General features: G+C 46.5%; 1 protein-coding gene across 11 annotated transcripts in view; it reads right to left on the reverse strand.

The window, feature by feature from the left end:
- Nucleotides 1-14,418, reverse strand: part of LOC147452208 (intraflagellar transport protein 57-like) — a 192,707-nt gene that overhangs the window by 114,510 nt on the left and 63,779 nt on the right. For all 11 annotated transcript variants that reach the window (XM_086517987.1, XM_086517988.1, XM_086517984.1 and 8 more), the window contains 2 exons: nucleotides 1,198-1,289; nucleotides 1,013-1,097 (listed from right to left, as the gene is read on the reverse strand). In XM_086517987.1, coding sequence (XP_086374113.1) covers nucleotides 1,013-1,097; nucleotides 1,198-1,289 — 177 coding nt within the window. The remainder of the gene's footprint in view (nucleotides 1-1,012; nucleotides 1,098-1,197; nucleotides 1,290-14,418) is intronic.

A 14,418-nucleotide genomic window follows, 5' to 3' on the forward strand; every position in this document is an offset into this window, starting at 1 on the left:
AGACAATGTATAAAATGCAAGCATGTATCTACCACATAATGATGACAGACAAGTCACCAGTCGTTCTCAGACAATGAGTGAGTTGGACATTAAAACGTGTTATAATTTCAAGTTCTGCTCAAGCAGGTTTGAGATCTTGCCTGAGGGTTGGGTATTCAGCAACTAATATCTTGTTTCACGAAAACTTGAACATCTTCCAGCAAATATATGAGTTGCAGCTAATATATGGTATTAAAAAAGACGTTGAAAAGGTCAAATGTTCAAACTCTTGAGCTATTCTACAAGTGAGACACATGCAAATTCTCTGCTGCTTAAATTAGCTAGGCAGTGGCTACGGTTCATTAGCCATTCCAGGAGGAAGTTCCAACTTGATTCAGATTGCAATGATTCAATAATGCGCAATGCCAAACTCAGGACAGCTTTGAATAAGGAGATAAAGAACAATGAATATTCCTGGTTTAATTGCTGCTGAAATGACTTAAAGCTAAGCAATGCTATTTGTCATGAAGTGTATCCATTTAAAAATTACCAGAAGACTCCATCTATTAACCTCGCCCCTTATTGCAAAAGACGTGGTGCCGCCAGGGGTGCGATCTTGAGGTGAATGATATATTCCAAAAAGGTTAGGTAACTAATAAAGAGCTGCAATTTGAGATGGCGTACATCCTTCTGAGCATGTACGACAAGCTCAACCTTCCTCAAATGATCTGGATGAGACAATATAAAAATCCCTAAGAGAGCATCACCTTCTTGAAAATTGTTCTCTTATCTAACACTAAGGTGGCTACAGGTCCAAAGATATACCCAATTTACAATCTACTTGCAATTTGTTCTGAAGAAGGACAATGACATAAACAACAAAACTTTGAAGGCACGTAAAAGTCCAAAAACAAAGATAACTTGGGAGTCATGACATTTGCAGAGCAATGGACAAAGCACAAAATGGAAGATCAAATGTGCAGAGACCACACCACACAACATAAACATAAAAGGCATGTGAGTATGTTCAAACCATAGTGACACGAGACTGGCATGCCAACCGTTCTGCTTGCATTTTTGATTCCTCATAATAATGTCTGCCTGCATTACCTCTATCTCTGCCAAGGACTACAATTGTTTTATTGGACTTTGACAACATTCACCTCTATGAGGTTTAATAAATCAATAATTCAAGCAGTGCATAGCAAAAAGCCTTACAAATTTTCTGGACAGGCTCCCGGACTGTTTCCATGCTTATCCATAATGTTTCTGTCATTCACAATCTGTTTGCTCTCTGGGAGCACACATACCTAGAATAAAGCAATATATCTGTGAGCTGCATGATCTTGACAAGCCTTTAAAAAACCACAAGCGTGATGTATACTAGAAGATCCCTGCAATTAAACAATTTTAATAACTGCTGTCAGGGAAGGCAGGTGAAGAAAGACAACAGAGCTGAAGAAAAACAAAAAAGGTACTTCTATATTAACATCTGGCTGAGAGGAGTTCACAGATAGAGAAAGAAAGAAAAGAAAGAAAGATCTTTGGAGATTAGGTTGCTCACTGCTGTGCCTTGCCATCGCTGCCTCACCCCAACACCCCCCCCCCCCCCCCCCCCCCCCCCCCTTTATTGTGTTTGGGCTGCCTTCACCTAGGCCGCCCCTGCTCGCCATTTGTCTTTTGATTCAATCCTCTCCACGAGCTTTGTGCTGTTTTCTCTCCTACTTCTCGGGCCTCTCCTGCATTGTGGGCTCGCGGCAGCAAGAATCCGCCCGCCACCACTCTCCTGTGCAATAGCAGACACTGATGGAGGCTCCTTCTCCACCCAAGAGGGACTCAGAGGAAACCCCCTCGCCCGATCCTGCGAAGCCCACCATCCGGCTTACTATGTCGCAGACGGGGCAAGCGAGCCTTGCAGCAAAGATGAAGAGCTTATATGCCACCTGTCATCTGTAAGATTATCAGCACACGACTTGGCAAAGGCGAGGTGTGAGATCTCCTCTACGCCCACCTTCTCTTGGAGGTAGAAAAGATCATCAACGTAAAATTTCTCGAGCGTGGTTACTACTAGATTGAGTTTGAGACTCCCGAGATTGCGACCAAGGTCATTTCGATGAGCCCCTCTGGCCATCCGTACAGTTAGGGCTCACTTTCAACAATGGTGTCGGAGATTGCGACCAAGGTCATTTCGATGAGCCCCTCTGGCCATCCGTGCAGTTAGGGCTCACTTTCAACAATGATGTCATGGTTTCGACCCAGCTTTTGATGTTATTATCGAGGAAGAAGATCTACCCATCTCAATCTGCTTCCCTGGCCTGAGGAGAGAGTACCTCCAGCTTTTGTCCAAGATAGGTTCCGAGATTGCAACAATCTTAGAGATACCGCGGATGGTAGCTTCAATAGCTACCAAGGTAGCAGGTATACCTACAGTACACGAGTCACGAAGTGATGATGTGGTGTGCCCAATTGGAAGAGAAATAGCTGAGTGGACAAGAGAACTTGGTAGAAGTTATGGCCGAGTGGGATAAAAAGGGGTTAGGATTTCAAATCAACTTAAAAGAACTTGTAGAGCACCGGCTGAGGGGCCTAACACCCTGAAAATCAAAATCTTGAAGCCTCAGGCTGATTTCCGTAAATCGCATTGGTCGTGCCAAGTGGCAGGCTGTACGGATTCTGTGATTTGCATTGTTGATGCTAATGTGACAGGTTGTGCGAATTTCCACGTTTTGCACTTTTAGCAGATTTTGGAGTTGGATTTTGGGGGCAGATGCTTCTGGTTGAAGTGTTGTTGGCTTAAGTGCTTCTGGGGCTCTGCTTTTGGGCATCCCTTGTACTGTTTATAAGTGTCCCTAGGGTCACTCTCTGACAGCATCTAGAGACGATCTCAGAGAGAGTTGGACCCTTGGGAGTTGTACTTTGTGAGCATAAAAATAAAGAAATATTGGAAGGGGTGCCAGTCTTTGGGGCCAATGCATCTTGGCTCGGAACTCCGCACTCTCCTCTCTCTCTATCTCTTGAAGTTCAGTGATTTTGTAGTTTTTGCTCGTGTGTTGCTATTGATTTCTCGCTTGAAGTATCCAAGCCTATAACAGTGGTATTGTAGCTCAAAAAGATTCTTGTTCTACGAAGGATCGGTCCCTTTTGTAGCACACATGGGTTCTCACGGAGAACATGACAGGAACGAGATGAAGAAAAGTTGAAACCCAATGTGGGAATTAAAGAATCCAACGGAGATTTGGGCGAATTTCCAACGGGGAATTTTGACAGGGCAGAGTATAAACATCAATTGCAGGTTGACAGGTGTGTAAAAAGATTGATCTAGTACTCCAGAAACCCGCAATATATGAAGTACCTAAAGAATTACCAGATTAATGAGATTCACTCAAGATGGCGAGAGGCCATTGATTCTCCTCTCAAGTGAGGAAGGTGTCACAAGACATGCACCACGTGCCAATAGAAAAGAACACACTGAACAGACTTTTAGCACTTCAATAACACCTGAACTGAGGGAGAGAGACGACGCGCGACACAGAGTGGCGGAATTCCACCCTAGAGAGTATTGGCCGCAAACCTTGGCGCCCCTTTCGGTATTTCTTTGTATTACATCAACACAGTACAAGCCGATACTCCATGCTCTGCACCTTCTTCAGGAAGCATGCCAGAGAATGAGCCCATGGGCTCATATTTAAAGGTCCTAGGCCCAAAAGCAGTTTACATGAAAATCCTTCAAACTCAAAAGCATCTGGTCCAAAAGCAATGCCCAAAAGCTGCCAGCGTGATTTAGAAAAATCCGTACAACTGCCACTTCAGCAGCGCAAATCGCGGAAATCCGTACAGACTGCCACATCAACATGTCAGCGCAATTTCCGGGATGTCCGTACAGCTACCACATCATCAGTTTCTACGATGTCTTTTGTGTGTGTGTGTGTGTGAGGGTCCAGCTTTATTTTAACTCCTTTGTCACTTGGGCCCCATCGGACGGGGTCCCTTAAGTTGGTAGGACTTCTTCTTCTGTTGTTGCTTGTTCTTCTTAAGGTTTAGGCCCCTCGACCATGTTCTGAAGGTTGGCTCTGTTCTTCAGTGACTTGACACATCAGCAATTTGTAACATCCCCCCTTCTTGAAAGAAAGTAATCGTCCACGATTATAGCATATCTGCAAAACAACTCAAGTTAGTTCAAAAATTTCTGAGGGACAATCAGTTTGCTCTTTTTCTTTTGAAGTTTCTTTTCATGTGTTGCTATTGATTTCTCACTTGGGAGTGTCCAAGCTCATTACAGAGAGCTAGACGCCCACGTCTACGAGGGTGACCACGAGTCAGAGCTCCATCAAAAGGATCCGGACTATTCTAGCATGACATGGGAGACGCCCAATATGACTGTTTACAGAGGCCAACATTGACAAAGCTCTTCAGCAATCGATGCAATAATTTCTCGGACAACGCCCAATGTCAAGCATCTCCAGGCATTGATGATGATGATGATTTTAGTCTTTCAATTTACTTCATTTTCATTTTTGTGCCCAGACATTGGATTAGATTCACCAAGATTGTATCAGTTTGGTCTCATAGGTCAATTTGGCCTTTTGAAGACGTTTAATATGACATTTCATTTCATCATCTCTCTCTCTCTCTCTCTCTCTCTCTCTCTCTCTCTCTCTCTCTCTCTCTCTCTCTCTCTCTCTCTCTCTCTCTCCCCAAAACCATCCCGCAAGATGATGGCTTCTCCACACCACAAAACACCCCCCAGGATGCTGAAGGCGACTTTCATGCTCACACACAAACAGCTCACAGAGATGGAAAAAGAGATGGAAGTGGAAAGCGGAGATGGAAGGTTGGAGAAAGGAAAATGCAGGTTTCCTCCAAAAGGAAGCTAGCAAAGAGGAACAATGGAAAGTGGAGGAGGAGGACATGAGGGCTGAAATCGACCCGCTCAAAGGGGAGGTATCAGCCCTGAAAAAAGAGTTGGCTGAAGTAAAGACAAGAGAGGAACTCGAAGAAGGAGAATTTCAGCCCTTAGTGATCGAAGAGCTCAAAGTCATCAAGGAGTGCAAGGCATCAACCCCCACACCAACCATCATTAACATGACACTAGAGGTGGAACAACGGAGACGTTCGTGTGATGTACATGTGATAGTTACCGGTCTAAAAGATCGAGATAAACCAACGCACACAAAGGCACGAAGAGTCAAAAAAAGAAGTGGAGGTGTTGGAGAGACATCGAAGGAACGTGCTCTCATTTTGCGCTTTATTGAGGCGAAGAAAGAGTTTTTGAAGAAAAGGCCCACATTGCCGGTCTTCCTTGGCAATGATCTCACTCTATCACACCTTTCCCACATGCAGGAAGTTATGCCAAAGATTAGGGCAGCAAGGGAAAAAGGAAAGATAGCTTTCTATAGAGAAGGGAAGGTGGTCATTATGAAGCGACGCTCCACCTGACAATTGGAGGCCTATGGGACCAAACTTAAAATAGCAGTTCTTTTCACGGAAGAAGTTTGCAGTCGCTTATTCATATTGTTCAAAGGGATGATAGTGCCATGTACATGTGGGTGAGATTGAAGGCTAACATAGACAGATATCTCTATATTGCCATATGCTACTTTGCTTCAAGTACATCAACCTATGCGTCACCTAGAGGAGAGACTCTTTTCTCTGGGCTTGATGATGACATATGGGAGTTCTCTAGGGATGGGGACATCGTTCTACTAGGGGACTTCAATGCCCAACCGGCAACCATCAGACAGTCTTCTATAATACCTCACAGGAGATGTTGAGAGAGCTGGACACCATAGACATGGGGCTGGACAGACGCTCACAAGACACAAAATGTACAGAGTATGGGAGATGCTTGCTAGATATGGGCACAGCACATGGGTTAGCCATACTCAATGGCTTACAGAGATTCCCAGCAGCCGTCGGGTTTATTTGCTTCCCACATCGTCACGGGGCTAGCACAATGGATTATATGGGCACCGCAGATAGGTTAGCCATACTCAATGGCTTAAAGAGATTCCCAACAGCCGTCGGGTTTACTCGCTTCCCACATCGTCACGAGGCTAGCAAAGTGGATTATATTATGGCCACGCCGAGCATTCTTTCCCATATCGAGGACTTCACAGTTGGACCCCATAGGGGTAGTAGTGGACCATGCCCTTTTGACACTGGACATGTCTTTCTAATTCACCACAAGCTCAGAGGACACGAGCAGGAGGTCCTACAAGATATACTTTCGCTTCCGAGATGAACTCTGTTTACATGGAAGGGATTTATAGACGCCTATGCACAGAGGATCCAAGGCAACCTTTGGAGGAGGTCACTCATATTTTGACAAAGACTTTATGGGATGCAGCTAGGGAGGCTTATCCACATACAGAGTCCAAGCAGAGACGTCGTTCTGGGACTAAGCCCCAGAACTGTTGGTATGATGACAAGTGTAGAGATCTGAGAGCCCGACTACAGAGAGAGGTTTCTCTTGGAGTCATCACTCATAGATAGTCGCGCATTGCCTTCCGGGGTTTAGTACATCGGAAGAAGAGGGCCCAGCCTTGAGCAGGAGTTATACCAGCTATTTTTGAGTCGGGATTTGGCTGCGGCTTGGCAGCTTTTTCATGAATCCTCTCCCGCTCTACCTATTACTTCCTCGAATGTGTGGAGCCGATATGCAGCATCCCTATATACAGTGCCGGGGCAGCCATCTCTACCAAATCCACCAGAGACATGCCCATGTGCATGTCTTCTTTACAGTGGAGATGGTAAGGAAAGCCATTGACAAGATGAAGCATGAGAGAGCTTATGATCATGAGGGATTAGTGGCCGAGCATTTTATTCATGCCAGAAATACACTTACAGAGCTTCTAGCTATGATGTTCATGCATGCTATGTTTGAGGGCCTACTTGAGACTTGGAGTTTGTCTACTATCGTGCCTCTCCTCAAGGCAAGAGACCCTATGGAGCCTGGGAACCATAGTACTATTATGATCAATCACACATTAGCACGGTTATATGCATCCATTCTCAAGCAGCAACTGAACAGATGGACAAAGAGACAGGGTACATCAGCAACGAAAATGTAGGTTTCAGGAGGGGTTTCTCTACTCTTGATCAAGCCCCGACTCTAGAGTCTATGTGCCATTAAAAGGAGGGCAGGTCACATGGAAAACGGATATAGTGTAGCTTTGCGGACTTCCGCAAAGCTTTTGATACAGTACCTAGAGCTAGACTGATGTAGCGACTGCAAGTCATGGGGGTACCTACAGAGCTCATTTGGGGGATTATGGATGTATGGTTCTGGCATGGACAGACTGCCTCCCTTCCAGTACTCTTGGGAGGCCCACTCTCTCACTGTGACACGGACAGAGATTACTAGACTTATCCTCTAGGACTTGATTCAGATGGACACCAGCAGGACTTGGTAGAGCCTACCCAGGAGTTGAGCACGAAGATGGCTTTTTACAAAGAACATTTTCTCCAACTCACGGCAGATGGCTTTGTAGTCAGGCCTAGCTATATGGATACACATTTATCATATGGGGTGCGGTGTGCTATTGGCCAGATACGCACGTCCTCACACCAACTTGAGATTGAGACTGGCAGACATAGAGGAGTTCCAACTGAGGCCAGGGTATGTCGTATACGCCATAGGGAGCCAAAGACAGAGCTGCATTACATACGTCATTGCTCCGCATACTTTGAGATTCGCGAGCAGTTCCATTTCTTATTTAGGGAGGGTTTTGACCCACTTTCCAGAGTTATGGGATACCAGGATCAGAGATGCTTGGGTCTGTTCTTGCTTGAATTGAGGAGACATAGAGAGTGCTTGTTGAGAAGGGAGATAGAATCAGCGGCAGGTCGCGGACTATTTCAGGATTTCATGGTGGGCACTAGGCCAGTTGGAGTAGCAGTTGATCATGCTATCGTGTCTTTCACCCTGACCTTTCAGTTCAGCACAGCTCCATTAGGAGAGGTCCCCACACACACTCGGTATACCTTCATGAGGGAGACGAATTCTGTGTATATGGATGAGATATATGCACCCAGGAGCAGGGACGGCCACTAGATGAACTCACTCAGATATTGACAGAGACGCTCCATGATGCAGCATCAGAAGCATACCCCCACAGCCAACCCACACGGAGACGATCTGGGAACATGCCCTAGAACAGTTGGTATGATGAGGATTGCAGAGAGACGAGGATCAAACTACAGAGGGAAGTGCTCACGGGTATTACCACACATAGACAGTCACGGATTATCTTTCGCCGCATAGTGCGACGAAAGAAAAGGGCCTATCTATCTCATCTATTCCTCGAGCATTCACCACCGCCCGCGGTCACCACCACTGAGACATGGGGGGAATATGCCACATCGCTCTACACAGCATCAGCGCAACCACCTTTGCCGGACCCACTAGAGACATGCCCAGAGACATGTTCTTTCTTTACTGCCGAGAGGGTAAGGAAAGCCATTGACAAGATGAAGACAAGGAGAGCACAGGATCATGATGGTCTGGTAGCAGAGCACTTCATCCATGCCAGGGATATGCTTGCAGAGCTTCTGGCTATGATGTTTAATCGAGCCATGTATGAAGGCTTCCCGGAGACTTGGAGTATGTCTACGATTGTGCCTATTTTCAAGTCAGGAGATCCTATAATTCCTGCGAATTATCGCACCATAATGGTTGGCCACACATTAGCTAGGTTGTATGCATCCGTTCTTGAGCAGGAGCTGAGTAGATGGGCAGAGCGAGAGGGAATAAGAGCACCAGGGCAAGCAGGTTTCAGGAGAGGTTTCTCCACATTCTGACACTCAGAGCTATTATTGAGGAGGGTAGACACCATGGCAAGAGAATCCATTGTAGCTTTGTGGATTTCCGCAAAGCTTTTGACCCAGTGCCGAGAGCCAGACTTATACACAGACTACAGGACATGGGTGTGCCTACAGAGCTGATATGGGGTAATCTGGCTCTATACACGACATTGATGGGGCGGGTACGCACCACTGAGGGGATGTCTGACCTGGTCCACTCTACTACTGGAGTAAAGCAGGGATGCCCCCTATCCCCGACACTTTTTGGGATATATGTGGATGAGTTTTCAGACTATGCACAGCGGCAGAGGGACAGGGGGGCTCAGCTAGCAGGGACATGGATTCCGCTATTACTATATGCTGATAAAATTGTGCTGATTTCAGACTCCCCAGAAGGGATGCAGAGTCATTTGGATGCTCTGCATACATTTGCTCGTGATAGTGGATTGTCGGTCAATCTGGGGAAAACCAAGGTTATGGTGTTCAACACCACACCACAGTGGGTCAGGAGGTCGGCTCCCATATTTATGTATCGCCAGGAGACTGTGGAGTACACAGATGCATATACCTATCTTGGAATAGTATTTAGTGGACCGGTGTTTTCACTAAAGAGAGCATCAGAGACTAGACTGACGAGAGCATATGCAGCTCTAGGAGGACTGGAGAGGATGTGTTCGCAGGTTCAGTTTCAAGAACCGCGAACAAAGCTTTGGCTCTTTGACACTCTAGTGACTCCAGCTATGCTCTATAGAGTTCAGGTATGGGGACCCTCAATAGACCACCATGGGAGATCTGGCAACACAGATGGATGGAGATGTATGGAGAGGCCTCTGATCTCTATGATCGCTCGGATGATTCGGGCTAAGGCCTCAGTACCACATGAGATTATCTGAGCCAAGCTAGCCGCTCCCCCCTTGTAGTAGAGGCACTGACGAGATCAGTCTCCTTTATGCACGGTCTATGGGATCTCCCCAGAGACAGATACGCTTGGCTTGCCTTGGAGTCATCTCGACAACTAGCTCTACAAGGCGATACAGCATGTTGGTATGGACAGATGACATCATGGTTTCAGTCGCATGGTCTCAACATGGATAGATTACCTCCGCTTCAATACTCCTTGGATGCACCCTCCTTGTCTCTCACACAGACAGAGATCACCAGGCTCATACGTCAGGATCTGATTCAGCTAAATACCAGGAGCACATGGATACAGCCGACACACGAGTTGGGCACGAAGATGGCCTTCTACAGAGAGCACCTTCTCCAACTCACGGAGGACGGATTTGTGACTAGGCCAACATACATGGATACACACTTATCCCATGGGATAAGATGCGCTATTGGACAGATACGCACATCCTTACATCAGCTCCAGATCGAGACTGGCCGTTTTCGAGGAGTGCCGACAGGAGCCAGGATATGTCACCTATGTAACATAGAGGCAGAGACAGAGCTGCACTACATATGTCACTGCCCGGCATACTATGAGATACGCGGCCGCTTTCACTGCCTGTTCAGGGAAGGGTTCAAACCTTTTTCTAGAGTCATGAGATACAAGGATCAGAAGTGTCTCGGATTGTTCCTGCTAGAGCTGCGCAGACTTAGGGAGAGCTTGCTGAGGACATCACGGGAAAGACAGTCTCAAAGACGAATCACAAAGTTCTTTACACCAGACAGAGGAGAGCCAACGGAGGAGTCATTACAGCAAATCTCATAGCCTACTCATACTAGAGGTACACTGCTTGACAGAGCCACTGAACTTGGCAGATCCAGACGTCCACGACCTCGAGGGGTCTCCCACTACGACGAAGGTTGCAACAGAAGATACAGATCACTCTAGCTCGACATGCAAGACGCCCAACCAGAGTTCTGACCATGGAGGAGGTCGATGAGATCCGACAGCGACCGATGAGAGATTTCATTTGAACCCACAACGCCCCCCCCCCCCCCCCCCCCCCTTACCCCCTTATTTCCTTCCTCCTTAGTGTTTTAGTGTTAGTGGTAGCGTTAGCTCTTTGTAACTTGGTAACTTTGTAACTTTGTAATTTCCGTAGTCAGACATGGTATTAGATTCACCAATTGTAACTTTTTGGTCTCATAGGTCATTTTGGCCTTTTGAAGACGTTAATATAACATTTCATTTCATTTCTCTCTCTCTCATATTCAGGATTTCATAGTGGGAGCGAGACCAGTGGGTGTAGCAATGGATCATGCTCTTTTGACATTGTCCGTTTTATTTCACTATAGTACAGCCCAGACATCACGGGGCAGGTCACATACCCGTTATACATTTACACCACAGACTGACTCGGATCATACAAAGGAGATCTATAGCCGTCTATGCACAGGTAGTCCTGGTCTCTCAATGGAGGAGTGCACCACTTTACTGACTGAGACATTGCATGGTGCAGCATCAAAGGCATACCCTCACACTAAGCCGCGTCGGGGGCGACATTCTGGGAGCATGCCCCAGAATAGTTGGTATGATGAGGAGTGCAGAGAGATGAGAGCCCAGCTCCAGAGAGATCTTCTTTTAGGAGTCATCACCTACAGACAGTCTCGGATTGCTTCCCGACGCCTTGTGCGACAGAAGAAACGAGCTTATTTGGCCCAGATGGAGCGAGACTTGTATCAGTTGTTCTTAAGTAGAGACTCAGGAGAGGCATGGCAATTCTTTAATGAGCACTCCCCTCCCCCAGTGATTACTTCTCCTGATGTGTGGAGCCAGTATGCGACATCATTATATACAGTTCTCCGACAGGACCCCCTTCCACATCCTACAGAGCCATGCCCACCTACCAGCACCTTCTTTACTACTGAGATGGTAAAGAGAGCCATTGACAGGATGAGGACCAGGAGGGCATATGATCATGATGGTCCAGTAGCAGAGCCCTTTATACATGCTAGAGATATGTTGGTAGAGGTTCTTGCAGTGTTGTTCAATCGTGCCATGTGTGAGGAGGGGTTACCTGAGACTTGGAGGTTGTCTACTATTATGCCTATCTTCAAGGCAGGTGATCCTATAGAGCCTTGGAATTATCGCACTAATATGGTTGGGCACACATTGGCACGGTTGTATGCATCCATTCTTGAGCAGCAGTTGAGTAATTGGGCAGAGGGTGAGGGTGTACGAGCAAAGGGCCAGGCCGGTTTCAAGAGGGGTTTCTCCACTCTTTATCATATTCTAACACTCAGAGCCATCATTGAGGAGGGCAAGTCACATGGAAGACTGATTTATTGTAGCTTTGTGGATTTCCACATAGCATTTAACATGGTACAGAGAGCTCGATTGATGCGCAAACTGCAAGAGATGGGAATGCCCATAGTGTTGATTTGGAGGATTATGGCTCTATACAGATCAGGGATGGGACATGTACGCACCCCGGGGGGGATGTCTGATTTAGTTCACTCCACCATTGGGGTGAAACAAAGTTGCCCATTGTCTCCTACTCTATTTGGTATGTATGTTGAGGTGTCTGATTACATTGACAGAGAGGGTGATAGAGGTGCCCAGCAAGCAGGGACGTGGATCCCATTGTTGTTAATATGCTGATGATATTGTGTTGATCTCTAACTCACCAGAGGTTATGCAGCGACAGTTGGATGCATTACACAGTTTTGCAGAGGATAGTGAATTGTCTGTAAACCTTGGTAAAACCAAGGTTATGGTGTTTAACACCACACCACAGTGGATCAGGAGATCAGCACCGACTTTCACATATGGTCAGGAGCTTGTAGAGTACACAAATGCACACTTACCTTGGGGTTGTCTTCACTGAGCCGAGGTTTTCTTTGGGGAGAGTAGCAGAGACTAGACTGACTAGAGCTTATGCGGCCTTGAGAGGCTTGGAGAGGATGTGTTCGCAGGTTCAGTTCCAGGGACCTCGGACAAAGTTATGGCTCTTTGATACTTTAGTAGCCTCAGCTATGTTGTATGCGGTGCAGATATGGGGACCTTTTGTAGGCCAAGATGATTGGAGACGTATGGAGAGGCCCTTGGTATCTATGATCTCTCGACTGATCAGAGCCAAGGCCTTCGTACCCCACGCCATCATTCGAGCGGAGCTAGCTGCCACTCCTAGGAGATTGAGGCGCTTACCAGATCAGTCTCCTTTGTGCACAGCTTGTGGGATACTACTAGAGACAGATATGCTAGACAGTAGACTGGCCCTTGAGTCTTCCAGACAGTTAGCTCTTCAAGGGGACACTTCATGCTGGTATGCATAGATGACATCATGGTTTCAGATGCATGGCTTCACCATGGACACGCTTCCCCCTTTCCAGTACACTCTTCAAACACCCTCGATGTCTACAAGGCCATCTCCTGTGAGGTGTAGAAAACTCTCTATAGAAAGCCATCTTCGTACCCAACTCCTGTGGAGGCTCTATCCATGTCCTCCTGGTATCCAACTGGATTAGGTTCTGATGAATGAGTCTAGTAATCTCCACCCGTGTAAGGATTCGACCCAGCTACATGGATACACATATGTCTCATGGTTTGCGGTGTGCCATTGGTCAAATACGCACATCCTCACATCAGCTGGAGATTGAGACTGGTAGATCCAGAGGGATACCAGCAAACAACAGGATATGCCACTTATGCCAGCTAGAGCCAGTGACAGAGCTACATGTGTCATTGCAAAGTGTACTATGACATTCGGGGCCGTTTCCACTGCTTATTCAAAGAGGGTTTCGGTCCTTTCTCTAGGGTCATGAGATCAGAGATGTCTTGGGCTATATCTACTTGAGTTACACAGATATAGACACTTTATTGGGAGAGCTAGAGAGAGACAGTCCCAGAGACGGATTATAGATTTCTTTTCACTAGATATGGGACAGCCAGAGGAGCAGCCATCATTGCAGAGCTCGGCCCACACTCATTCGACCACTACCGGCACTCTCATCGACCGAGCACTGGAGCTACGAAAATCCAAATGGCCACGATTGAGGAGAGGGTCTACACAGCATTGACAGAGACTACAGAAGAGGATTCGAGCCATACTCTCTCGACATCCAGAGTGCAGATGAGGATGGATTCTAGTAGTAGTAGTAGTAGTAGTATTTTTTTCTAGTCTTTTTGTACCCAGACATGGTATCAGATTCACAATTTTGTAACAGTTTGGTTCATGGGTCATTTTGGCCTTTTGAAGATGTTAATATGACATTTCATCTCTCTCTCTCTCTCTCTCTCTCTCTCTCTCTCTCAAGTACTTGAAACAAATTGAGAAAGTCGACAGTTTCAAGTACTTGGGGATTGACATCCCGGTGCAACTATGCTTGGGGACAATGCGCACATAATAGAATTGACATCGGCCATGCCAAGTACTATCAATTAGAAAACATGTGCACACAAAGGAGCATAAAAAGATGGGAGATAAAAGCGACCATTTTTGAGACATGCGTAGTGCAAGACATCCTCTACGGAGTGGAAATATGGGGAGCAAGCATTTCAGCCCACACATGGAATGAAATTGAAAAAATTCAGAAAAAATTTCTATGTCGACACATGGGGGTCAAAAAGACGACACCATACTCCGTGCTACTCCTGGAGACAGGCAAGAGACCACTAGAAATGAAAGCATTGCAAAAAATGTACACGTATATCATGAAGGTCAAAGCGATGCCTACTACCCGAAT

This window comes from Adiantum capillus-veneris, chromosome 8 (genome assembly GCF_014529385.1).
Source record: "Adiantum capillus-veneris isolate H3 chromosome 8, ASM1452938v2, whole genome shotgun sequence".
Classification (NCBI taxonomy): Eukaryota; Viridiplantae; Streptophyta; class Polypodiopsida; order Polypodiales; family Pteridaceae; genus Adiantum; species Adiantum capillus-veneris.